This window comes from Podarcis tiliguerta (genome assembly GCF_965153285.1).
Source record: "Podarcis tiliguerta genome assembly, chromosome: 16".
Lineage (NCBI taxonomy): Eukaryota > Metazoa > Chordata > Lepidosauria > Squamata > Lacertidae > Podarcis > Podarcis tiliguerta.
In genome coordinates, this window is record NC_139549.1 from 25,851,808 (window position 1) to 25,877,596 (window position 25,789).

Sequence of the window (25,789 nt, forward strand, 5' to 3'; positions counted from 1 at the left end):
GTTTTCTTTTCTGAAATTCAGCATGTTTCTAGTCCTCATGGCCAGACATGGTCTTATCATTCCATTTCCCTCTGTCTCTCCTAACCCTTATTTTGTCTTTGGGCACCAGCTGGAAACGACAACGTTCCAATATGCTTTCCGTTAGGACACCCTTGGGTGATTTAATAGCCACCCCTGCTTCTGGAGGGGAGAGCAAAGGGTGACTTGCCTGCCTTCTCTCTCTCTTTCCCCCCACTCACCTGATAATTCCTTCCTCAGGTGTTGTGGGAATGTTCAGAGAGGCAGGAGAGGACATATTGTTTATTAATATCCTATGGGACACGGGTGACGCTGTGGGTAAAACCTCAGTGCCTAGGGCTTGCCGATCTCATGGTCGGCGGTTCGAATCCCCGCGGCGGGGTGAGCTCCCGTCTTTCGGTCCCAGCTCCTGCCCACCTAGCAGTTCGAAAGCACTCTTAAGTGCAAGTAGATAAATAGGTACCGCTTTATAGCGGGAAGGTAAACAGCGTTTCCGTGCGCTGCGCTGGTGCTGGCTCACCAGAGCAGCTTCGTCACGCTGGCCACGTGACCTGGAAGTGTCTCCGGACAGCGCTGGCCCCCGGCCTCTTAAGTGAGATGGGTGCACAACCCTAGAGTCGGACATGACTGGCCCGTACGGGCAGGGGTACCTTTACCTTTTTAATATCCTTCCTAACTTGAGCTAGCAAGTTCTATAACTTAGCAGAGTTTTAACATTCCCCTTTAAACACACAGCAGGTAGCTGGTTGCAAGCTTGTTTAAGCTTCTCAATACTGAGAAGATCCCTTATTTCCCTATTAAAAGGATAAACACGCCACAATCTTATTTAAGGTGTATAAAAGAAGTTTACTCACATCATCATCAGTTCACAGTTGGATCCCTGAAGGCAGATTTAGTTACAGATATATACATGTGAGTCTATACCATATGGAGATAGTCTCTTTGTTCTCTGAAAAAAGCTGCTCCAATGAAGAGAGGAAGTCAAAGAGAGTGTGTGTGCTGCGTGCCTGGTGCTTTTGTTACCTGCACAGGTAAGGTCACGCCCACCTCTAGTCACATGCAAAAGGAAGTATGTCCCAGCCCAGGAGGAAACAGGAAGTTTTCGACTGGCTGGAACAAACATCCCCTTTGCATGTCCACTCTAGGCAAACAAGGAATGTTGTACTTGACTGCTACTTGTGTATCACATCCCACAGGTGTAACGTGACGTGCCAGACTGGTCACTACGGGGTGAACTGTTCAGAATCCTGCAAATGCCACGAAGATTCTTGCGACCCACTGACTGGATCTTGCCACATGGGTAAGTGGCTTGGGGGAACAGACATCACCAGCATCCATCAGCTGAGTCGAGTCCTGGGCTGCTAGTTCTGAACTGTTCCCATTGGGAAGTTTGGAGTCTGCAGAGTTCTATGGCAAGGCTCCCTCTGCAGGCTAACAGGACTAGTTTCCATCCTACCTAACTAGGGATGAGAGATAGAATTGATTCCATCTGCATCCAAAGGCAAACTTAACTAAATTGACCCCTTATTTTAAAAATAGTAATAATAGGTGAGTCGAAACACTACAAATTTTTGCCCTTCTCTGAATTTTGCAATGCAGTTCTGCAGCCAAGTCGAATAAATGCATAAGTTTGTGAAGGTGCCATAGGAAAATGCATCATATTAGGGGGACTGTTTTGACAATTAGGCAATTTTGCATCCAAAAATGTAGTTTAGGTAGAAAGACATGCTAAAATGCTGTTGAATTTGCATGGACTTTCTTATTTTTTATTTTTAAAAATATGCAAAAAGATGTGGAAATGTGGAGAACTGAATTTAAGATTGAGAAACTGAAAACAATTGGAATTATATGCCTGCCGAACCACTTAGAACTGCAGTGTCTTTCTGCACGTTCAATGAGTTAATCCTTTAGTATGGCAGCACCTATAATTTGGAACTCCCCGCCCCTTTACAACCAGGTAGCTGCCATCACTGTGTATTTTTTTCAGCACCTGCCAAAAACCTATTTTGCTTATTTCAGCAAGCCTACCTGGATGTGTAAAGTTGACATGCATTTTAATAGGTTAATTTTATTTTATAATGTCTATATTTTTTAATGGGGGGGGCTATTGTTTCTGCTTAATTTAATTTGTAACTCTGACTTTGATCAATCATTTCAATGCATGTTTTATTTCTGGGAACTGCTGAGAGTTGTTTTTTTTTTTTTTACAATGGAGCAATGTACAAATTCCATTAAATAAATAAAATAAAACAAGAGGGGGGGTGTTGTTTCTCTCCCGATTCCATTTCAGAGGCTAACCAGCGGATGGGTGTCATTGGAGCCGGTGCCCTCTTGGCCTTCCTCCTCCTCCTCCTCCTCTCCCTCCTGTGTTGCTGCTGCGTTTGCCGCAAGAAAGACCACTGTCGGGAGTAAGCATCAATGCTGGGAACCCTGAGTCCATTGGCAGGGGGGCTACCAAGGCTCCTTGGTGGGCAGGAGGGAGGGTGATTGAGGGGGTCTGGTCTGCTTCTGCCTAAGGTGTCTGCATTTGGGACTTTTCAGTTTATAGAAAAGGTGAGCTAGAGGCCACATGATAATGAATTAAATTGTACACGGCAGGGGGAGAAATGTTTTCCTCCCTCTCTCATCATCCTAATAATAATACAGTGGTGCCTCGCAAGACGAAAAGAATCCGTGTTCCGTGAGTCTCTTCGTCTAGCGGTTTTTTCGTCTTGCGAAGCAAGCCCATTAGCGGATTAGCGGTTTAGCGGCTATTAGCGGCTATTAGCGGCTATTAAAGGCTTAAGGGATTAGCGGATTAGCTGCTAAAAGGCTATTAGCAGCTTAGTGCCTTAGAAAAAGGGGGTAGGGAGCGGGAAAAAAACCCCAGGAATCGCAAGACATTTTCGTCTTGCGAAGCAAGCCCATAGAGAAATTCGTCCTGCGAAGCGCATTGAAAAACGGAAAACCCTTTCGTCTAGCGGGTTTTCCGTCTTGCAAGGCATTCGTCTTGCGGGGCACCACTGTAATAATAATAAATTTTATTTATATCCCGCCCTCCCCAGCCGAAGCCAGGCTCAGGGCGGCTAACAACAATAAAATAAAATCATTTCATTATAAAAGTAATTCAAATCAAATTGATGGCAACCATTGGGCCAAAGTTCTGTGAAGATTGCCAAAGGAGGGAGTCAGGCTGTGCCCTGACCAAAGGCCTGGTGGAACAGCTCTGTCTTGCAGGCCCTGCGGAAAGATGTCAAGTCCCTCAGGGCCCTAGTCACTTGTGACAGAGCGTTCCACCAGATCGGGTCCACAGCTTAAAAAGCCCTGGCTCTGGTTGAGGTCAGCCTAACCTCTCTGTGGCCCGGGACCTCCAAGATGTTTTTGTTTGAAGACCGTAAGTTCCTCTGTGGGACATACCAGGAGAGGCGGTCCTGTAGGTACGAGGGTCCTAGGCTGTATAGGGCTTTAAAGGTTAAAAAAAAGCTGCATGTTGGAAGATTCAGGACAGATAAAATTTGAGTCCTTCGCGTAGCTTCTTAAATTATGGTACTCCCTGCCATATTTTAATGGTGAATTTTGGGTATAATGGAGATGCAAAAAGATTTGGTTTATTATAAAAGATGCAGGAGGAAAGGACTAACAACAGGACCCACAAAGGGGGAGAGGGAAATCCAGGAGATTCTGTGGAATCTTGTTTTTTCTATTGTATGTTGATATGTGATTATAAAATTTTAATTTGAAAAACCAAATAAATACCGTATTTTTCACTCTATAAGACGCACCAGACCACAAGATGCACCTAGTTTTTGGAGGAGAAAAACAAGAAAAAAAATATTCTGAATCTCAGAAGCCAGAACAGCAAGAGAGATCACTGCGCAGTGAAAGCAGCAATCCCTCTTGTGGTTCTGGCTTCTGTGATAGCTGCACAGCCTGCATTCGCTCCATAAGACGCACACACATTTCCCCTTACTTTTTAGGAGGGAAAAAGTGAGTTATAGAGCAAAAAATACGGTAAATTTACAAAGATATGGTACTCCCTGGCACAGGAGGCAGTGATGTCCGACAAATTGGATGGGTTTAAAAGAGGATAGGAAGAATTCACATGTGAGAAGGCTGAAAGTAGTATAGCCCCTTCTGCCAGCTCAAGACTCTACTACTTCCTCATTGTGCTTGCCCATGTTGACCAGACACAGTGCCAGAAGAATCATAGAATTGTAGAGTTGGAGGAGCATCTACTCCAACCTTCTGCAATGCAGAAAGAAGGGGCAACCCTAACAGAGGACAGTAAAGCAAAGTGATGGGGGCCTTCGTCACACTATCCACCAGGACAACCCTGGTCCCAGTCCATCTGCATCCACACTGTTAACATCTGCCAGGAGTCTAACCCAAAATGCACATCTTCCCTTGCAGCTCAAACCAGGACCCACCCCATAAGAAATCCCCGAGGCGTCTTTGTGGGAGGTTCAGCCGCATCAGCATGAAACTTCCACGCATCCCTCTTCGCCGCCAGAAGCTGCCAAAGGTTGTAGGTAAGGACCAGCTCCGGTTGTCTCCCGCCCCCCAAGCTCCATTATTATGTGTTCCCCACATCCTGTTAAGGGCCCCATAGCTAACCATGGTTTGCAGGTCTGACTGTGTGGCATCACGATCCCGGTGTAGACAAACGAATGATGAACAGGCGTGCGAGATTCAGAATTCTTGTCACGGTGACAGAGGCTTAAATTAGGTTTGCAAATGTGTCAGGATCCATTCTGACAGTTCAGTCAGTGCCCCTGTGTCATGTCTTTGAATGGCTAAGCCCAGCCTGGTAGAATTAATCAGGGTTTGTTTTCTTGCAACAAACTACAGTGTGAAGCCGCGGTTTGTTGTTAGCTCACAAACCATGGCTTGTTCCTAGCTATGGCTTTGTGTTATGTCAGAACGCATTGTCAGCCTTGCCTGACTGTGGAGGGTTTTTTTGTGTGTGTGTTTTGCTCCACCAAGATACTCAATCAAGCTACAGAGGCACAAGGCAAGAGGATTTGGTTACAGAAACTATGGCTGGTCTGCGAAACGATTCATGGTTTGTTGGCTTGAACAAACCACAGTTGAGGCAGCTGTGTTTTAAATATGGGTGTGAATACAACCATAGAACAGGCTGCTTGGCACTGTGATGTCAACATGATCACTATGTGATCCCTGATTGGCTGGGATTTTAGCAGTGAGGAAGCCCTTTCAAATTTTATTGGGGAGGGGTTAATGTCTACAAAGCAGCAGCAGACCAGGGGAACCATGGCTTGCAAACAGGCATGGGAAATGTGCAAAAAAGAGGGGGAGGTCATGGACCTCTCTGCTGCAGTCTTTGCTCCAAATATTAAACTTTGTGAAGCCTTTGGCTCAGCTCTGGTAGAAACACGATCCTGTCCCGTCTTTTAAGCAATTTCAAGCTGATCAGGATTCTTTTGCACTCAGCTTTTCTGAGAGCTGCCTCCCCACCCACCCCCCATCTCGGTCAGGGGAGCACAGTGGTACATCCCTGGCGCTGAAAAGCCTGCGGCTCAGAGCAGCAGCAACCATTTCCCCACTGAAACGATAACAAGCGCTGTGTTTACAGAAGCGCCGCTGGGCTGAGTTTCCCCCCCTCTTCTCCGAATAGAGGCTCCTTCTGTGAAGCAGAGGCCCAGGCTGAATGGGCCTGTGTTTCCCCATTTCCTGGCACTTCCCTGCTGCTTGGGGCTTTTGTATAAACGGGGCAGTGAGAGGCTCCCCTCTTGGCCTCTGCTGACTTTGGAGGCTGGAGCTGCTGACTGCTGCCTCTGCCGGAATCAGCAAAGAGGACCCTGGGTTTGGACAGAGGCACTTCTGGGTCAATTCTGTATCCAGGGCAGCTGTCTAGCAGCTCCATCTGATATGCTGGCTGAGACCCTACATGCCTCCACAGTCTTGCCAGAGTGGTGCATGCTGGGGTTACAGTGGTACCTCGGGTTAAGAACTTAATTCGTTCTGGAGGTCCATTCTTAACCTAAAACTGTTCTTAACCTGAGGTACCACTTTAGCTGATGGGGCTTCCTGTTGCCGCTGCGCAATTTCTGTTCTCATCCTGAAGCAAAGTTCTTAAGCTGAGGTAATATTTCTGGGTTAGCGGAGTCTGTAACCTGAAGTGTCTGTAACCCAAGGTACCACTGTATCTCCGTCTTGGACTACTGCAATGCACCCTACATGGGGCTACCTTTGAAAGCAACTTGGAAACTACAACTAATCCAGAATGTGGCAGCTAGACCAGTGACTGGGAGCAGCCACTGGAACCATATAACACCATCCTAAAGGACCTACATTGGCTCCCAGTACGTTTCCAAGCACAATCCAAAGTGCTGGTGCTGAGCTTTAAAGCCCTAAACGGCCTTGGCCCGGTATACCTGAAGAAGCATCTCCACCCCCATCGTTCAGCCCAGACACTGAGGTCCAGCACCGAGGGCCTTCTGCAAGAAGTGAGGTTACAGGGAACTAGGCGGAGGGCCTTCTCAGTAGTGAAGCCCATCTTGTGGAATGCCCTCCGGTCAAATATAAAATTATTATAAAATTATTATTATTATTATTATTAATCCCAAAGGGGGTGAAAGACCATTTGTGCAAGAGTGGATAGTCCAGCTCAGAGCAGCTCTGCTCCTCCCCCTGCCCCCGCATTGCTTTTTGCTGCCTGCTAAGAGGGACGCGGGTGGCGCTGTGGGTTAAACCAGAGCCAGGGCTTGCCGATCAGAAGGTCGGCGGTTCGAATCCCCGCAATGATGGGGTGAGCTCCCGTTGCTTGGTCCCTGCTCCTGCCAACCTAGCAGTTTGAAAGCACAAAAGCACAAATAGATAAATAGTTGCCACTCCGGTGGGAAGGTAAACGGCGTTTCCGTTGCTGCTCTGGTTCGCCAGAAGCAGCTTAGTTCTGCTGGCCACATGACCCGGAAGCTGTACGCCGGCTCCCTCAGCCAGTAAAGTGAGGTGAGCACCGCAACCCCAGAGTCGGTCACGACTGGACCTAATGGTCAGCGATCCCTTTACCTTTACCTAACTAAACTAAAAGCAATAGGAACAGTGCCACACTTCCTAACAGTGTGTGTGAGACCCCTTAGATGAGGATGAAGATGCATGCAGGAAAACAACATCAGCACTCGGTGTGGAAACTGCACCTCCTGGCTACCCAGCTGAGGTTCAGTTGGAAAAAGCTCAGGAAAGGTCAACTAAAACCATCATGGGGATGGAGCAATTCCCCGTTGAGGAAAGCTTGCAGAGTTTTAGTGTAGAGCAGACACGTCAAACTCTCTAGAGACTGCGATCTACCCCCAGTACAGTGGGTTACAGACGCGTGAGGTTACAGACGCTTCAGGTTACAGACTCCGCTAACCTAGAAATAATACCTTGGGTTAAGAACTTTGCTTCAGGATGAGAACAGAAATTGCATGGCGGCGGCAGTGGGAGGCCTCATTAGCTAAAGAGGTACCTCCAGTTAAGTTTCAGGTTAAAAACAGACCTCCAGAACGAATTAAGTTCTCAACTTGAGGTACCACTGTATAATAAAACTGGCAATAATCTACCCATTGTCATTGCCAAGAGGTTTTTTTTGGGGGGGGGGCAGACCAGATTTGTTGAGCTTTTTGGGGGGGAGCATTGCCCAATTGCTGAGCCTTTTAGGAACGATTGACAAGAGTGGTTGAGCTTTTGTTGCTGAGCTATTTGCAGGGGTGGGATTGCATTAAATCAATCATTAAACAGTCCGAAGCCCTCCCTCATTCCCCCACTATGCCACCGCCTCTGAGAAGACAAGCTTTCACAGCTGTAGCAGCGGCAGTGGGACATAGAGCAGGGGCGCGGCATGGCACGATTGACCAGGAGCAAACAGGCAATAACTTTTCTTAATCCAGCGATGGACCTGGAGCACTCCGGCAATCTACCTGTAGATCACGCCCGGCCGGTTGGACATGTCTGGCGTAGAGGAAAAGGCAAGGGGTTAGACTTGATGGCCCTTGGGGGTCCCTTCCAACTCTAGTCTTTATGGTTCTGTGATAGTCATTTGCGCCTCCGGCATCCCTTTGCCCCTCCTTGCCTCTTAGCGCACACACACGCACCCCCAGGGAATCCTACTACCCCACAGGGGATGCGCCCACGTTGGAAACCAGACAACCCACCCTGGCAGCCGAGACCCTTGTGACATGAAGAAGTCGATTTGCATCTGCTCGCTCTCTCCTGTCTGCGGACACCCTCTCCGAGGCTGGCCTTCCTTCCCGCGGCTTCGCTCGACTGCCAGAGGGGCTGTTATTTCACTGGAATGAAATGCTTTGGTCACAGGCTCCTTTGTTTGCCTTGGCATGCAGGCTTTGCCATATGTTCTTTTTATCCATCCCTGACCGCGGAGGGCTGAGGTCCCGCGCAGCTGTAGTTGAGGGCCGGGGGGGGGGCTTGCAGGCTGGAGCCACTGGGAGACCAGGGCAAGCGGACCATCTCTCCCATCCACCCCTTTTAGGTTTCCATTCTCTCCCCACCCCCCACCCCGCTTTCTTTCTGCAAAACTGGCACAGTTTTTAAGAAGCCAGCCCACGATCTGCAGAAGGGGACGTAGCAGCTTGGTAGCTGAGCGTCTGCTCTGCATGCAGAAGGTTCCAGGCACCAGTGGCATCTCCAGTGTTCCCTGCCTGAAACCCCTGAAGAACTGCTGCCAGTCAGTGTAGGCAATATTAAGCTAGATAGAGCATCACATTGTGGGTTTTCTGTGTGTTAGTGCTCTTGCATGCAGCCCGGTGCCTCCTAGGTGCCCACAACCAGCACATGAACTATTTTCATTAGTTCATACAGCTACTTATAATAGATTTAGGTTTCTTGTCGTTTACCATTAGGTATCTTCAAGGCCATTTTCTGAAATGAGATTACTTTTGTCCTGCCATGGGATGCATCCAGTAAGGCACGCATGTCTCAACGCATTGACCAAAAGTGCTCTTTCAAAATGGCGGAAAGGGCTGCCACATCCCCTTGTAGGGATGGAGCTGAGCAGCACTGCCTAAGCAAGATTATTCCGAGAGAGCGCAACTTGCCTGCCTCTCCCTCTCACACACTATGACCTCCTCTGTGTGCAGCAACAGCGTTTGTCTCCAGCGTCTGGTGTTCTAAGATAGACTGCCCTGGCACATGGAGGTTTCACTTGGGGGAGGGGATTATCTCATCGCTCATAGGAAGCAAAAAAAAAAAAAAGGCACGAGCTGCAAGCACCTGGGAGCTTTAAAACAAATGCCCCTCGATGCATAAACCCACCTCCAGGCTCGCACAGGGTCTGCCCTAGAGCAGTGGCGTAGCGTGGGTTGTCAGCACCCGGGGCAAGGCAAGTAATTTGCACCCCCTAACCCGTGGATTTGCGCCCCCTAACCTGTGGATTTGCGCACCCTAACCCTAACCCCCAGATGTTGCGCCCGGTGCGGCCGGCCCCCCCTGCACCCCCCACGCTACGCCACTGCCCTGGAGTGCCCTTCCCAGATCTTGTGCCCACTTGCCCTGGCTCTGTGAGGTAGAAGCAGACTCTTGAACAGGCCTAACCTTCCTGTTTGATGGCGAAGGAAGTCTCTGTTTACGCAGTAGCTGAGGAAGTGGCTTGTTCTGCCCGGAGCGGGTCAGCTCTCCTGTGGCCTTCAAAGCTGCTTTTGATCTGGTGGCCCTTTCACTATGGAGGCCTTTCGGTTTCCCCAGGAGGAGGAATGGAAGTGAAGAGGAGGAGGAGGTGGTGGGTTGCCCTACAGCTCCTCCTCCCCTGAGCAGGAAATGGAAGATGGTGCCAGCCTTCTCTTTGGAACAGCATATCCAGCAAGAAGGTTGCAACCTTGGTGCAGATACTATGGACCATGCCATAGGGTGAGCATCAGAAGAGGCTGCTGGCTTAGGTCAGTGCATCTGGTCACACCTGGTCCAGCATCCTGTTCACACAGTGGCCAACCAGATGCCTCTTTTGGGAAACCTGTAAGCACAAGAGCTCTCTCCCTTCCTGCAGATCCTGGCAACTGATCTTCAGAAACATTACTTCCTCCAGCTGTGGAAAACAGAGCCATAGCCATCCTATCCAGTAGGCGTTGGAAACCCCATTCTCCATGAATTTATCCAATCCTCTTTTAAAGCCATACAAGTTGGTAGCCATCACTGCTTACAGTGGGAGGGTGTTTAACTATGCTAGGTGTGAAGAAGCTGGTCCTTCTTGTCTGTCCTGAATCTTCCGACATTCAGCTTCACTGGATGTCTACCAGTTCTAGCGGGGAGGAGCGGGTGGCACTGTGGTCTAAACCACTGAGCCTCTTGGGCTTGCCGATCGGAAGGTCAGCGGTTCGAATCCCTGCGATGAGGTGAGCTCCCGTTGCTCCTGCCAACCTAGCAGCTCAAAAGCACACCAGTGCAAGTAGATAAAAAGGTACCGCTGTGGCAGGAAGGTAGACAGCATTTCTGTGCGCTCTGGTTTCCATCGCTGTGTTCCGTTGCACCAGAAGTGGTTTAGTCCTGCTGGCCACGTGACCCGGAAAGCTGTCTGTGGACAAACGCCAGCTCCCTCGGCCTGAAAGCGAGATGAGCGCCGCAACCCCATAGTCACCTTTGACTGGACTTAACCATCCATGGGTCCTTTACCTTTTACCAGTTCTAGCATTGTGGAAAATTTTCGCTCTCCACTTTCTCCATCATTTTCTAAACTTCTATCATGTCGTCTCGTACTTGGCTTTTCTCTAAATTAAAAAGTCCCAAATGCTGAAACTGTTCTTCATTGGAAGTTAAGGCACAAAACCGAAAGAGTTAAAAGGATTGTGGATGCCTACCGCTGTATAAATATTAAAAACAATGGAAATTTAATATTATGAAAACTATAGGTTTACATTATTTATTAAATTTATTAGTTGCTCCCCCCCTTTTTTTTTTTACAAAAGCAACTTACAATACATATAGAAACAAGCACATACATTAAAACCGGTATAGAACAAAGCATAGAAAAATCTAAAAAGACGTTCTTGTTTTTTAAAGGTAGGATTAAAACATTCCACCCACTGAAGAAGGTTGCAGAAAAATTAAAAACCAAAGCTCTGGCAGAAAGGGAATGTTTTCACCTGGCACTTGTAATGATGGCACCAGGCAAGCCTCCCTGTGGGGAGCATTCCACAAGTGGGGAGCCACCACTCAAAAGGCCCTTCCTTGTGTTGCCGCCCACCGGACCTCCCATAGAGGAGGCAGACGAAGAATGGCCTCAAATGATGAACACAATGTCCAGGCCAGTTTGTATGGGGCGAGGTTGTCCTTCACGTATCGGGGTCCTGAGCCACGTAAGGTTTTATAGGTCAAAATCAGCAGTTTGAATTCGGCCTGGAAGCTAATTGGCAACCAGAGCAGTTGGGCCAGAATTGGTGTGATGTGCTCAGTCCATCTTACCCCAGTGACCAACCTGGCTGCCAAACTCTGCACCAGTTTCCGAACTATCTTCAAGCGCAGCCCCACATATAATGCATTGCAGTAATCTAACCAAAAAAGGTTACCAGAACCATAGACAACAGAAATACAGTGGTGCCTCGCAAGACGAAAAGAATCCGTTCCGGGAGTCTTTTCGTCTTGCGGTTTTTTCGTCTTGCGAAGCAAGCCCATTGACGGAGTAGCGCTATTAGCGCTATTGGCTAAAAAAGGGCTAAAAACGGCTTTTTAAGGGGGGGGATTAGCGGTTTTGCTGCTAAAATGCTTTTTAGCGATTCAGAATAAGGGGTTTTGGAGCAAAAAAAATTCAATTTTTTTTCGTCATTTTTCGTCTTGCGAAGCAAGCCCATAGGGAAATTCGTCCTGCGAAGCGCCTCTGCAAACGGAAAACCCTTTCGTCTTGCGGGTTTTCCGTCTTGCGAGGCATTCGTCTTGCGGGGCACCACTGTAAATATTTTGCAGGAAACTAAAAACATCAGCCTGATGAAAAAATATATATTTACAGTATCTTATCCATAGAATTTTTGTGAATATATGGCAAGTCTGGAGATATCTATGTCGATAAGGAGGCAGGAAGCTCCCTTACATTGAGTCAGACCATTCTTCCATCTAGCTAAGTATTGTTGACACTGGTTGGCAGCAGCTTTCCAGAGTTTCAGGTGTCTCTCCCAGCCTTACCTGGAGATGCCAGGGTTTGAACCTGGGACCTTCTGCATGCAAAGCGGATGTACTGCTATCCTGCCCCCTCCCACCCTTGCCCTTCTTCTCTAACTTTAGGAAACAAGGGCTGAGACCTCCTCTGACTAGCGTTGGCCCAGGAGGCAGGCCAGTGAAAACGGGGATCTGTGGGGAGAAATGCTGTGGCTGGGAGGGGGGGATGGCGCTGGTTGGAAGCGAGAGGCCCGCAGGAAGCAGCGCGGCGCTTTTGCAGCCGCTCTTGGCATGATTTATTTGGCAACGAGTCACCCAGAACCAGATGTCTGAGTGCCGAGCAGCTACAGGAAACTCTGCATCCCTCGGGGGGCTCACTCTGCACAGAAGCCGCCCTGTTTGGGGTCTCCTTGGCCCAGGGGCTGTTCAGGCAAGCAGGTCCCAGTCTCATTTGCAAAGCCTTATGCGGCAGGGGAAGGCTCAGTGGCCATGTTATTGTGCGAGCGCGCTGCAATTCGTTCTCCCAGCATCTTCATTCTCTAAAGTGGCTGCTGAGAGTTTTCCATTAAATTTATTTATTTGGTTTTTTTCAAATTAAAATTCCACAGAGATATAATCAGACCTAAATCGTAAAAACAAGATTCCAAGGAATCTCCTGAACTTCCATCCTCCCCTTTGTGGGTCCTATTATTAATCATTTCCTCCTGTATCTTTTATGATGATCCAAGTCTTTTACATCACCATTGTGTCCAGAATCCAGCCTTAAACTACAAGTGATATCCCAATCCTACTAACAATTTCAACTGTTTACGATGGTCTTTAAAATAAGTTATAAATTTCCCCCATTCCTTATTAAAAAGCCAGTGTGGTGTAGTGGTTAAGAGCGGTAGCCTCGTAATCTGGGGAACCGGGTTCGCGTCTCCGCTCCTCCACATGCAGCTGCTGGGTGACCTTGGGCCAGTCACACTTCTTTGAAGTCTCTCAGCCCCACTCACCTCACAGAGTGTTTGTTGTGGGGGAGGAAGGGAAAGGAGAATGTTAGCCGCTTTGAGACTCCTTCGGGTAGTGATAAAGCAGGATATCAAATCCAAACTCTTCTTCTTCTTCTAAAGTTTTGATCTTCCTGATTTCTGGTTCTTCCGGTCATTTTAGCCATTTCAGCAGAATCCATCATTATGCCAGCTGCCAAGAGTTTTCCTTTCTCTCTTATAATGCCAGAACCATACAGGACCCATCCAATGAAGCTGAACACTGAAAGTTTCAGGACAGATGAAAAAAAAGAGTGTTGCTATTTTTCTTCACACAGCACAGAGTTAACCTATGGCATTTGCTCCCACAAGAGGCAGGGATGGCCAGCAGTTTAGATGGCTTTAGAAGAGGGCTAGAAAAATTCAGAGGAGAAGCCTATCCACGACGGCTGTGCTCTGTCTACACTGTTGCAGGCAGTGTGCCTCTGAATATCAGTTAAGAACATAAGGAGTCTGCTGGATCAGGCCAATGGCCTATCTAGCCCAGCATCCTGTTCTCACAGTGGCCAATCAGATGTCTCAATGGGAAACCCAAAATCAGGACTGGAGTGCAATATGTTGTTGTTGTTTAGTCGTGTCCGACTCTTCGTGACCTCATGGACCAGAGCACGCCAGGCACTCCTGTCTTCCACTGCCTCCCGCAGTCTGGTCAAACTCATGCTGGTAGCTTCAAGAACACTGTCCAGCCATCTCGTCCTCTGCCGTCCCCTTCTCCTTGTGCCCTCAATCTTTCCCAGCATCAGGGTCTTTTCCAGGGAGTCTTCTCTTCTCATGAGGTGGCCAAAGTATTGGAGTCTCAGCTTCAGGATCTGTCCTTCCAGTGAGCACTCAGGGCTGATTTCCTTAAGAATGGAGAGGTTTGATCTTCTTGCAGTCCATGGGACTCTCAAGAGTCTCCTCCAGCACCAGAATTCAAAAGCATCAATTCTTCGGCGATCCGCCTTCTTTATGGTCCAGCTCTCACTTCCATACATCACTACTGGGAAAACCATAGCTTTAACTATACGGGCCTTTGTTGGCAAGGTAATGTCTCTGCTTTTTAAGATGCTGTCTAGGTTTGTCATTGCTTTTCTCCCAAGAAGCAGGCGTCTTTTAATTTCGTGACTGCTGTCACCATCAGCAGTGATCATGGAGCCCAAGAAGGTAAAATCTCTCACTGCCTCCATTTCTTCCCCTTCTATTTGCCAGGAGGTGATTGGCCCAGTGGCCATAGTCTTAGTTTTTTTGATGTTGAGATTCTGGAGCGCAATATACCCTGCTCTATAGTTTCCAGCAACTGGGATTCAGAAGCATTGCTGCCCCTGACCTCACATCCCCTGTCAGCCCAAGCCCAATTTTCTTAACTCTTGTGGTTAAGCTTCAGTGCCTTGTGCGCACCTTCTCATTTCCTAGGACAGCCAAATTCAGCAGGCGGCATAAACCCTCCTGAGGCAGTCCTTAGCCAGAAAGGGAGAGGGCACCCTCTGCTGTTAGAATAAATTAAAAGTTTCTCTTTTCTTTGTGAGGACTTCTGGGTCTCTCTTAATCCTCTTGAGTTTAGGATGGCGGTTCCTCCTTGAAGCCAGCCTGCTTATTCAAGCATTCAACCTGATTTGGTCGCACGAAGCTTTTGTGGAGGTTAGCCCAATTCCTGGTCTTCACTGAGCACTCATTCTGATTGTGTGTGGGGAGGTTAATGAAAATACTCTCGGTAAAAATCCAGAATCATTATTATTAAAAGAAAATAACGAGCAGCACAATCTAAAAATTAACACAGATATAAATGCTGTCAATGAAACCCCTATCAAAGTACTAATATAAAATACCGAGCAGTGCAATATTGTTGTTGTTGTTGTTTAGTCGTTTAGTCATGTCCGACTCTTCATGACTCCATGGACCAGAGCCAGGCACTCCTGTCTTCCACTGCCTCCCACAGTTTGGTCAAACTCATGTTAGTAGCTTCGAGAACACTGTCCAACCATCTCGCCCTCTGTCGTCCCCTTCTGCTTGTGCCCTCCATCTTTCCCAGCATCAGGGTCTTTTCCAGGGAGTCTTCTCTTCTCATGAGGTGGCCAAAGTATTGGAGCCTCAGCTTCACGATCTGTCCTTCCAGTGAGCACTCAGGGCTGATTTCCTTAAGAATGGAGATCTTTGACCTTCTTGCAGTCCATGGGACTGTCAAGAGTCTCGTCTGTCACAGGTGCCAGATAATACCCGTCCCACATCTGTAATAAATGTGTTTGCATGGCAACACATGCACTCTGGAACTCCCTGACTATTGACTGTACTCTTTTCGGCACCTGCCAAAAAAAAGTTGTTGTTTAAACAAGCCTACCAGACATGTGGAATGTTGGTGTATGTTTGGCTGTTTCTAGTTTATTGCTGATTTATATATATATATTTGGCTGCTTTAAATATTTTTTTGTTCTTTGTTAACTGCTTTGAGATTTTGTTTTTTATTTTGCAATCAAGCAGTATATACATTGTGTGTGTGTGTGTACACACCGCTTGATTGTAAAACAAAAAACAAAATCTCAAAGCAATTAAAGAGCAAAAAAAATCAGTAATATGCACACGCACACACAAACAAAAGAAGGGTTATGGGTCCGTCCGTCCCCTGTCCCCCCCTCTAGCCTGATGAAGAATTGTGGAAAGCTGAAAAGCTTGCACACTAATTTTTGGTGAGATTTTAGTTGGCCTAATAATTAAGGGAATCTAGTCTCTCGGGTGTGGATTTCATTTCCTTCTGAGCCAACACGGCTACTCCCCCCCTTCTTTTTCTTCTTTTCATTGCTTTTTTCCAGTGCTGGATTTACGTATAAGTTAAACAAACTATAGCTTAGGGCCCCACACTCTTCGCCCCCCCCCCCAAATTAAAGGAAATGAAACTGGATGTACATTTCCACAATATAAGATAAAAAACAAATAAAATAAAACCTACATACAGTAACAGTGTTTTGTAGGCTCCTATTTGTTATATGCAAATGGCTTTAGATACCTATTAGGTGTATAAATTACCATATGTTCAACACAAAATAGCAACAATTTGTTGTTGACAAAGGACAGCTGGACATATAAAGGGCCCCATTACTGCCAGTAGCTTAGGGCCTCATCAAACCTAAATCCGGCCCTGCTTTTTTCAGATGCAGACCAAGAACCTCTTTCTCAACCTTTTCTCTGTGTTGCAGTGGCTCATCATGACCTGGAGAACACCATGAACTGCAGCTTCATTGAGCCCCCATCAGTGGTGGAGCAGCCGTCGCCTTCGTGGTCCTCCCGGGGCTCCTTCTCGTCCTTTGACACTACGGATGAGGGCCCCGTCTACTGCGTGCCACACGAAGGTGAGCAGGGCAGAAAGGCAGGGCTCTGGGGAACCCCAGTACAATGGCAGTCCAGACTTTTGAGCCTCAACGGGCGCATCTGCCATAAAAACCTGCCACCTTCTTACAGCATCCCCTGCTGCCATGGCTTCTTCCAAAGTGAAAACCTTAGTTGAAATTAATTTATTGCATTTATATCCCACCTTTCCTCTCCATGGAGTTGAAGGTGGCACACACTGTGCTTCTTCCCCTTCTCATTTAAGCCCCACAACAACCCTGTGAGGTAGGTTAGGCTGAGAGGTGGGGACTGGTCCCACCCAGTGGGAATTTGAACTCTGTTCTCCCAGGTCCTAGTCTGACACTCAAACCACTACATCACCCTAGATCTTTAGGCCAGGACAATTATTATTATTATTATTATTATTATTATTATTATTATTATTCTTCCCCAGCCACTCTGGGCAGCTTACAACACATAAAAAATGTAAAACATTAGACATTAAATACTTCCTGATACAGGGCTGCCTTCAGATGTCTTCTAAAAGTTATTTACCTCCTTGATATTTGATGGAAGGGTGTTCACAAAGAGGGCACTACTAGCAAGAAGGCCCTCTGCTTGGTTCCCTGTAACCTCACCTTTCGCAGTGAGGGAACCACCAGAAGGCCCTTGGAGCTGGAGCCCGGTGTCTGGGCTGAACAATTGGGGTGGAGACGCTCCTTCAGGTATACTGGGCCGAAGCCATTTAGTGCTTTAAAGGTCAGCACCAACACTTTGAATTGTGCTTGGAAACGTACTGAGAGCCAATGTAGGTCTTTCAGGACCAGTGTTATATGGTCTCAGCGGCCACTCCCAGTCACCAGTCTAGCTGCCGCATTCTGGATTAGTTGTAGTTTCCAAGTCACCTTCAAAGGCAGCCCCACATAGAGCGCATTGCAGTAGTCTAAGCGGGAGATAACCGGAGCATAACTATATCTGGTTTTCCTTCTGTGTGTTGAGGTGATATGAGTCAAGTGACACATTGAACATTTGTAATATAGAAAAAAACATTTTGAGCTGTAGCTAATAATGTCATATTCAGAGCTGACCCATTTAAATTAATGAATATGGCTGCTTTATGGAGAAGGGATGAACTCAGTGGTACAGCATCTGCTTTGCATGCAGAAAGGCCTAGGTTCAGTCCTCAGTGGCTTAGCAAGGGAGGGCTGGGAGAGAACCCTGCCTGAAACCCTGGGCAGCTGCTGCCAGTCAGTGCGAACAATGCTGGACTAGATGGGCCAATGGTCTGATTCAGTGTAAGACTCAGTATTGGGAAGGGCTATGGTTCACTTGTAGAGCTTCTGCTTTGCTTGCACGGGGTCTCTGGTTAAATCCCTAACCAGAGGAGACCCCCACCTGAAATCTTGCAAAGAAGCTGCGAGTCAGTGTAGACAATACTGAACTTGCTGGGCCCAATTGTCTGCTTCCTACATTCCTACCTTAAGTCAGAGACATAAAATTGTAGAGTTGCAAGGGGCCACGAAGACCATCCAGTCCAACCCCTTCCAATTCAGGAATTATTTTGCCCAAAATGGGTCTCAAACCCACAACCCTGAGATTAAGACTCATACTGTACCTAAGGAGTTATCCCATTCATTGCAATGAATATTTTCTGAAGATGACGTCAGCAGCCCCTGATGTCATCTCTAAGCTTTCATCTGCGGCACTGAGGACTAGAACCCTTAAAAAGAGAGCTGGGGTTGTCTGGAACTGGGATGGGTACATCGGTGCTTACAGTGCTTGAAGTCCACATTCCCATCTTGCAGCCTAACCATAGCCAGGAGGTTAAATTGCTATACCAGCCGCTGAGCTCCTTTCTTTTCCCTCTTCCTTTAATTTTGGCAATCGTTACAGAGCAAAGGAATTTGGCCTGAGCCCAGCTCCACCGCAACCCTTCTGCAGCAAATAGCAGGCCTTCGTGAAATAGCCCTGTAATGACTAAAGAATTCTAAGGCCACACATGCGTGACTCCAAAAGAGAGGGAGAAAAAAGAAAACAGAAAACCATAATTGCCAGGCAGAGAGTTTCCCACCAGTGGAAATTAACTCCTGGGATCCCAGTCCTTTATTTCCACAGGTAGAAAAAAATCAATGAGGCACCCAACTGCCCCATTGGACTCCCACCAGCCCCAGCCAAAGATTAGGCCAAAGGCTCCTATTTAGTCCAGCATCCTGCTCTCACTGTGGCCAACCAGATGCCTCTTCTAGAAAGCCCAAAAGCAGGACCTGAGCTCTATGGCTGATGGGCGTTGTAGTACAAAACAGCAGAAGGGCCACAGGTTTGAGAGAGGCTGCCTTAACACATCTTACAAAATGGGGGGGGTGGATCAAGTGCCCCCCCCTCAAGCAGAAGGTGGGGAGGAGCTTGCACTCTCCCTAATTCATTCATAGCTTCATTTATGCCAGGGATGGGAAACCCATGACCTCCAGATGTGGTTGAACTCCAGTTCCCATCACCCCCAATTAGCATAGTCAGGGGTATGATGTATCATTTATTATGTGCCCTTACCCCAAGGGCCCAGGATGAGCCACAGGTATTTAAAATAAAAGATTAATAATAGTTTTAAATCACCAGAATAAGTTGAGTCTTGAAAATATACATCTCAAGTGCCAAAGGTCAGGATAAAGAGGTGCATCTTCAGCACTCAACAAAAACTGTACAGTGAACGTGGCTGCACTTTCACAACTTAGGGGCTGCCCCAGAGAAAAACCTCTCCCAAACTGCAGATAGCCGCAAGCTTCTGAGGTTACTGGAACTACCAAGAGGGCCCCCTCTGCTGAACTTAACGACCGAGAGGCTCTGTCAGGAAGGAGTTTGCCTTTCAGATATTTGGGGCCTAAGTTTGTTCCGGGTTTTAAACACCAGCCTGAGCACCATAAATTGGACCTGGAAACAAACTTGGCAACCAGTGCAGCTGTTTAGAAACAGGGGTTATATGAGATCTAAACAGAAACCCAGCCAGGAACTCTGCTACTGTGTTTTCAACCAGCTGAAATCGTCTTCGAGGGCAGCCCCACCTAGAGCACATTGCAGCAATCCCATCTGTAGTCCCATATCACAGACGCACCCCAGACACAGCAGATAGTTAACTACCTCCTCCTGATGGACTGCATGCATGCAGCTGGAGACTATGCCTGCATGGAAACTGCCTCTGCTCTTCCCTCTTCAATCCCCTCCTGGTTCTGGGAGACAGGGGTGCAGGAGAGGGTGAGGAAGCACCTGGCTCTTTACTTGCCAGGCCTGCAACTTTCTCCTCTTCCTCCAGCTCTGAATCTCCCCTTGTCTCTGATTCTTGCCCGCTGGCTGATACAGATCCCCACAAATCACTGCCCCCTCTCTCCTGAGACAGACTCCAGACCCCCTTTCCTCAATGCACACTTGTCAGTCCCTGGCATCCCAACAACACCTGGAGGGCCACAAGAGTCCTCCATCCTTGTGGGATATTTAAAACATGGCTCCACACTGACCCCTAATGACCCCCGCCTGCTTTCCCTCTGCAGAGAGTGTGAGCGACAGCAAGGACAGAGTTTCCGCTCCCTGCAACCCAGTGGAGAAGGTGGCACCACCCATCAGTGAGGAGGAAGCCGGAGAGTACACCGTCTTGAAAGAGAGCCCCTCCATCCCCGCGGACAGCAGCGAGACGCCCTTGCTCAAATCCTCTGACAGCGAACGCTCCTCTTCCGGGTCTGGCTCGGTCAGCGGGGCCCTCTACGCCCGGATCGCTCGCCTCTCCAAGCAGTCCAGAGACGAGGATGACAACGCAGGTGCCGCCAAGCCCCCATCGCCGGAGAGAGCCAAGCCCCCTCCGCCGGACCCCTCGACAAAGCCCAAAGTCTCTTGGATCCACAGCAAGTACAGCTCCAACCAGTCCAACTCCCTGCCTGCCATTGGGATGGCTGACCTGACGGAGCACAAACAGGGCTTGGCGAAGAGAAAGAGGAGCCCCAGCGAGACGTCAGCCGGGGTCCATGGCAAGGTGCCTGCCGCCAGGGGCAAAGAGAAAGCCCCGAAGCACCCGAGGGAGCTGAGCTCCCCCGAAGGCAAGGCCCTTTCCCTCTCCGGGGAGCAGCTGTCCCCGTCCAAGCTCAAGCAGAGGCACAAGGCCAGCGCGGAGCAGATGGAGAACATCAACGGAGCTGTCCAGAACGTGATCAAGAAGATGGGCAGTTACCCTCCGGACCGGAAAGGGAGCGATGCCCCCAAAAGCCCCAGTCACAGCAAACTACGCTCCGAAGTCATTCACCCCCACCTGTCTTCAGAGGCAGCCACGCTGCTGGCGGCACAGCTGAAGGAAAAGACTCAGAGCCTAAACCGGGGTGATGGGGGCACACGGCAGAACGGGGTAAGCCCCCTGCCGGCCCAGAGGGAGAAGCCCACCCCGCCGCAGAAGGCCAAGCGCTCCGTGGCCGCCGGCAGCCAGAAGTCCAGCAAGCCCGTGCTGCCGACCTCCCCGAACTTGCAGAAACTGATCAGCCCCGTGGCGGAGGCGCCAGCCGGCGAGCCCAGAAAGGCGGAAAAGCCCAGCTCCGGTGGCAGCCAAGAGCCAACGACGCCTGTGGCCGGGGACCAGGTGGTCAAGAAAACGCCCATCAAAAAGCCCCCCAGGAAGAAGAGCAGAGAAGCCGCCATGGAGCAGCAGCCCAAAGCGGCCACCACGTCACCTCAAACCGTGCAGTAGAAGGTGGCCACATTACTAAGAGAGGACTGCACACACACACACAAAAACAAAGGAAGTGAGGATTGGGGGTTGCAGGGGAAGCACAGAACTTGTCTCGGGGGGAGCCAGGAGACTGGCAAAGACTCTTTTGAGGGTGCCCCCCACCACTGAGACACAGACCCTATTGACAACAGAGGCCTTCTCCCTCGCCCCCCCACCGACAGCAGAACCAAAGCACTTCTGATTTTCCCCCCCCCTTTGTGGAGCGGGAAAGGGATTTTGTGGACCAAGCGCTGGGCGCCTGGGGCTCGGGGAGGGGGAGGGCTTAGCAGGGTGGGTCGGGTGGCTTTTATTTGTACCAGTATTATAATTGCGTATGCCATGCTTCTCTCCCCTAGGGATTTCCAAGTTGCTATAACCTGCATCAATGGAGTCGCTGGCTTTCAGGTTCTGAGCATGGTGGTCGCAAAAGGCCATGGCATAAGCTTCACGGGGCAGAGACCCTTGCCAATCTGCTGCCCTGCTTCCCGACGTCCTGGGCTATCGCTCACATAAAGCCCCAAGCTAAACATCCGCCTGATGCTGAGGCTGTGATGGGGCCATGCTGACCAGGGCTGGTCGTAGAATCATAGAATTGGTGAGCTGGAAAGGACCAAAGGGGGTCATTCAATTCAACGCCCTGTGGGAATCACAGCTAAAGAATCCCTGACAGATGGGCACCCAACCTGTGTTTTAAAAACCTCCAATGGTGAAAGCCCACCACCTTCTAAGGGAGTGCATTCCATTGCCAAACAGATCTCACCGTCAGAAAGTCCTTCTTAATGCTGAGTCGGAATCTCCTTTCAGGTCATTTGAATCCGTTGGTTCAGATCCTTCTCTCTTGAGCAGAAGAATACATCTTCCCTGTGACAACTCTTCAGATATTTGAAGATGGCTCTCGTGTCACCTCTCAGTCTCCTCCAGGCTAAACATGCCCAACTCCCTTAACTATTCCTCATAAGGCTTGGTTTCCAGACCCTCAATCATCTTGGCCGCCCACCTCTGCACACATTCCAGCTTGCCACTCCCTCTTAAACTGTGGTGGGCACAGGACTCCGGGTGGGGTCTGACCTAGGCAGAATAGTGTTGTGCTATGACTTCCCTTGATCTCAACCCTGGACTTCTGTTGATGCAGCCTAGAATTGCATTAGCAGTTGATGGGAGATACAGGCCAGAGGCGCGCAAGGGGGCATCAGGTTGGCAAAGGAGGCTGCTCTGTGGGCATAGATGTGGGAGGCAACTTTCCTTTCAAGCCGGCCATGTGTGCAGGCCTCGCACTGGCCTGGAGCTTCAGCACACCCAGTCTTGGGATAGCATCCCAGACCTGACTGGGCATGCCTTCTGCTGGAGCTTTTTCACCCTGTGGTGCCAACATGGGCACCGTCCTCCCTTGCAGCCGTGCTGCCTCGAGCTGGCTTCGATGGACGCCCTGTGCCCCCCCCCCCCCATTTTGCATCAGTGGTTTTGGCCACCATAAGAGGCCGCCTGTCCTGGCTATGATAAGGGCAGTTTGGTACACAAGTCTAGCGTCTCCATTGAAAGCTTCCTCCATTAAAAAGAAACGGTGTATTTCTATCTCCCTGTGTGGTTTCGGTGCCTGTGCTTTGGCCTTTCCTGACCTCTTCTCCTGGCAGCTGTCTACTCTCCTGCCAACTGTTTGGACCCTTCCCTGCAATCTGGTAAGAGTCGGCTGGCCCTCCAGCACACCTGAGATCAGCACCCTCAAGGAACCATGGCAGGTGGGGTGGCGAGAGCTGCTGTGCTGAATCTCCCACAGTGCCCTGGGGCAACTGCCATGTTGGTTTGGCCATTCCAAATGGCGCCTTACAGCAGCCCACTGCTGCTGCAGGGATGAGTGCATAAGCATGTCCAGGTCCACGTTCTTCGACCCAGGAAACACATCCAGAGAAGAAGAGCTGCCCTTTACTAGAAGGCTATGGTCATCAACCAAATGGTGTCTCCAGGTATGTTGGGACTAGGCTCCTTTTTGAAATCCTGAAGAGCCACAGCCAGTGACAACCGCCATGAGTGTTGGGCTACAAGCCCTATCAGCCCTAGTCATCATAGCCCAATGGCCAGGGAAGATGGGGAATTGTATTCTGCAGAAACCTGGAGGGCCCCTGATTGGTGACTCCTGATGTTGATACTGGGTTAAATGGACCCATGCTCTGACTTCCTATGATCCTAAATGCAGGTATGTGGCCAAATATACACATCCTCAGCTTCACAGAACTATAAAAGCCCTGCAGGGCTATATTGCCAGTAGCTGCAGGTTCAGGTGTACAAGGTACCTTCATGATAGTCACACCCATGCAAGATAATCTGCTACTCTTCCAATAATTAGGGATGCATTGCAGATCTCCATGTGTTGCCTTAAAGATAGATTTGCTATTTTCTGTGCACACGCACAGGCAAATAATTTTTAGTGCTCCAGTATCTTTTCCCAGAGAGACCCAAGTAGTGTTTAACGTGAAGCTCTACTGTGTGGAGCAGAACTTGCACTCGCCGTTCTCTTGCAACTGAAGCACCGCGCATTTTCAGGGTTCCTAGATGCTTCGCTTTGGAGCGTATAGAACAACTCAGTGTTCTTCCTGCATGTCTTCCCCCAAAGTGGCCCTAGGAGCCCATTCTCAGGGGCTGACTTGCCTTCTGATGGACTCCAGCCGGCACAAAAGGGTGAGGAGGTTTCCTCTCAGTGGCTAAAAGGCTTCCCTTTCATGCTGATTGGGCGGCTCTAGGATGCTGCAGAAATAGTAACAGGGCTTCAACTCCCCAAGACCCCAAACCACTACACCACTGTATATCACCAAACTCCTAAGAAACGGCCTTTCCCACAACACCCATATACAGTGGTACCTCGGGTTAAGTACTTAATTTGTTCCAGAGGTCTGTTCTTAACCTGAAACTGTTCTTAACCTGAAGCACCACTTTAGCTAATGGGGCCTCCTGCTGCTGCCACGCTGCTGGAGCCCGATTTCTGTTCTTATCCTGAAGCAAAGTTCTTAACCTGAAGCACTATTTCTGGGTTAGCAGAGTGTGTAACCTGAAGCGCATGTAACCTGAAGCATACGTAACCAGAGGTACCACTGTACATATACTGTACACCCCTGACATGCTACAGAATACTCCAAGCAACCTGTCCTCAAATGCACCAAGCAACTAGCATTCAGAAGTGTTTCTGCCTTCGGATGTGGAGACAGAGCATAGCCATCATAGCTAGCTAGTGACTGCTGACAGGCTTCTTCCCCATGAATTTGCCCAGGCCTCTTTAAAGCCATCCAGGTTGGTGGCCATCACTGCCTCCTGTGGCAGGGAGTTCCATAGGTCAGCTATGCGCTGCATGAAGTACTACTTTCTTCTGCCTGTCCTGAATCTTCCAACATTCAGCTTCATTGGAGGTCCACGAGCTCCAGCATTAGAAGAGAGAAACTCTATCCACTTTATCTATGCCAGGCATAATTAAATAAACTTCCATCCAGTCGCCTCTTGCTTGCCTTTTCTCTAAATAAAAAAAAAAAAAAATCCCAAACGCTGCCATCTTCCTTCATGGGCTCTCCATGTCCCTTCCTGGGTTTATAAGCAAGATCACACCCTTTTCTGTAGCCATCAAAATCCAGCTGAGGCAATGAGTATTTGAAACCGGAAAAAGATGGACAGACCCCCTTGCTGGAGACTGGGCAGCCGTCAGCTGCTTCCTGGTTTATATTTGGAGCTGAGATGTGGCTTGTGCCAAAGTTCCTTTTTCCCCCCCCTGCCTGTTTAGTCTGTGCAGGAGAGCACAAATCACAGCCCAATGTCATCACTATGGCAGGGTCTGGCTTTCATTAGGGCCCACGTGAGCTGCCTCAGCTGATGCCTTGGCCTCCTTACCCAAAATATGTGCTGTGGAGGACGCAGGAGCACAGCGACACCTTTCCATTCTCTGCTTTGTGCAAGCAAATCAAAGTGAATGTTGTATAAACCGGTTGTATGCGGGAGCCTGCAAAGTGAGTGAGCAAAGTCTGTTTGGTTCCTGGTGGAGCATTGCCCCTGCAACATAGCCAACCACTGGGAGAGCATAAAAAGAGCTCTGCTGGATCAGGCCAATGACCCATCGAGTCCAGAATCCTGTTGTCAGAATGCCCGTGGGAAACTGGCAAGACCCAAGCTCAAGAATGCTCTCTCCTCCTGTGGCTTCCAGCAAGGTATTCAGGAGCATTGCTGCCTTCAGTCGTGGAGACAGAGCATAGCCAGAAGGAACTATCCATTCTGAGATTTGAAAGGTGCGGAGTGAGTGGTCCTGGGAAGATGCGAGCACAAGCCTCCGTTCAACCTTTGAGGAGCAGAGAGGCCCCGCATTGCTGGAGTACTGGCCCTGCAGGGGAGAACGACTACAAGCAGCACAAGCGCACTCTCCCAGTCCCCTTGTGGTTTGCAGCAACTGGTATTCAAAAGCATTACTGCCTCTGTGATCTTCATAAAAGGTAAAGGGACCTCTGACCATTAGGTCCAGTCGTGGCCGACTCTGGGGTTGTGACGCTCATCTCGCTTTATTGGCCGAGGGAGCCGGCGTATAGCTTCCGGGTCATGTGGCCAGCATGACTAAGCCACTTCTGGCGAACCAGAGCAGCACATGGAAATGCCGTTTACCTTCCCA

The 25,789-nt window shown here is 49.1% G+C and overlaps 1 protein-coding gene across 1 annotated transcript in view; it reads left to right on the forward strand.

The window, feature by feature from the left end:
* The window catches only part of LOC310666594 (scavenger receptor class F member 2-like), a 51,876-nt gene extending 29,148 nt beyond the window's left edge, over positions 1–22,728 (forward strand). Inside the window, 5 exon segments of the mRNA XM_083417640.1 lie at positions 1,215–1,318; positions 2,309–2,426; positions 4,408–4,526; positions 16,289–16,441; positions 19,958–22,728. Coding sequence (XP_083273766.1) covers positions 1,215–1,318; positions 2,309–2,426; positions 4,408–4,526; positions 16,289–16,441; positions 19,958–21,135 — 1,672 coding nt within the window. The 3' untranslated portion in view covers positions 21,136–22,728.
* Positions 22,729–25,789: the final 3,061 nt, after the last annotated feature.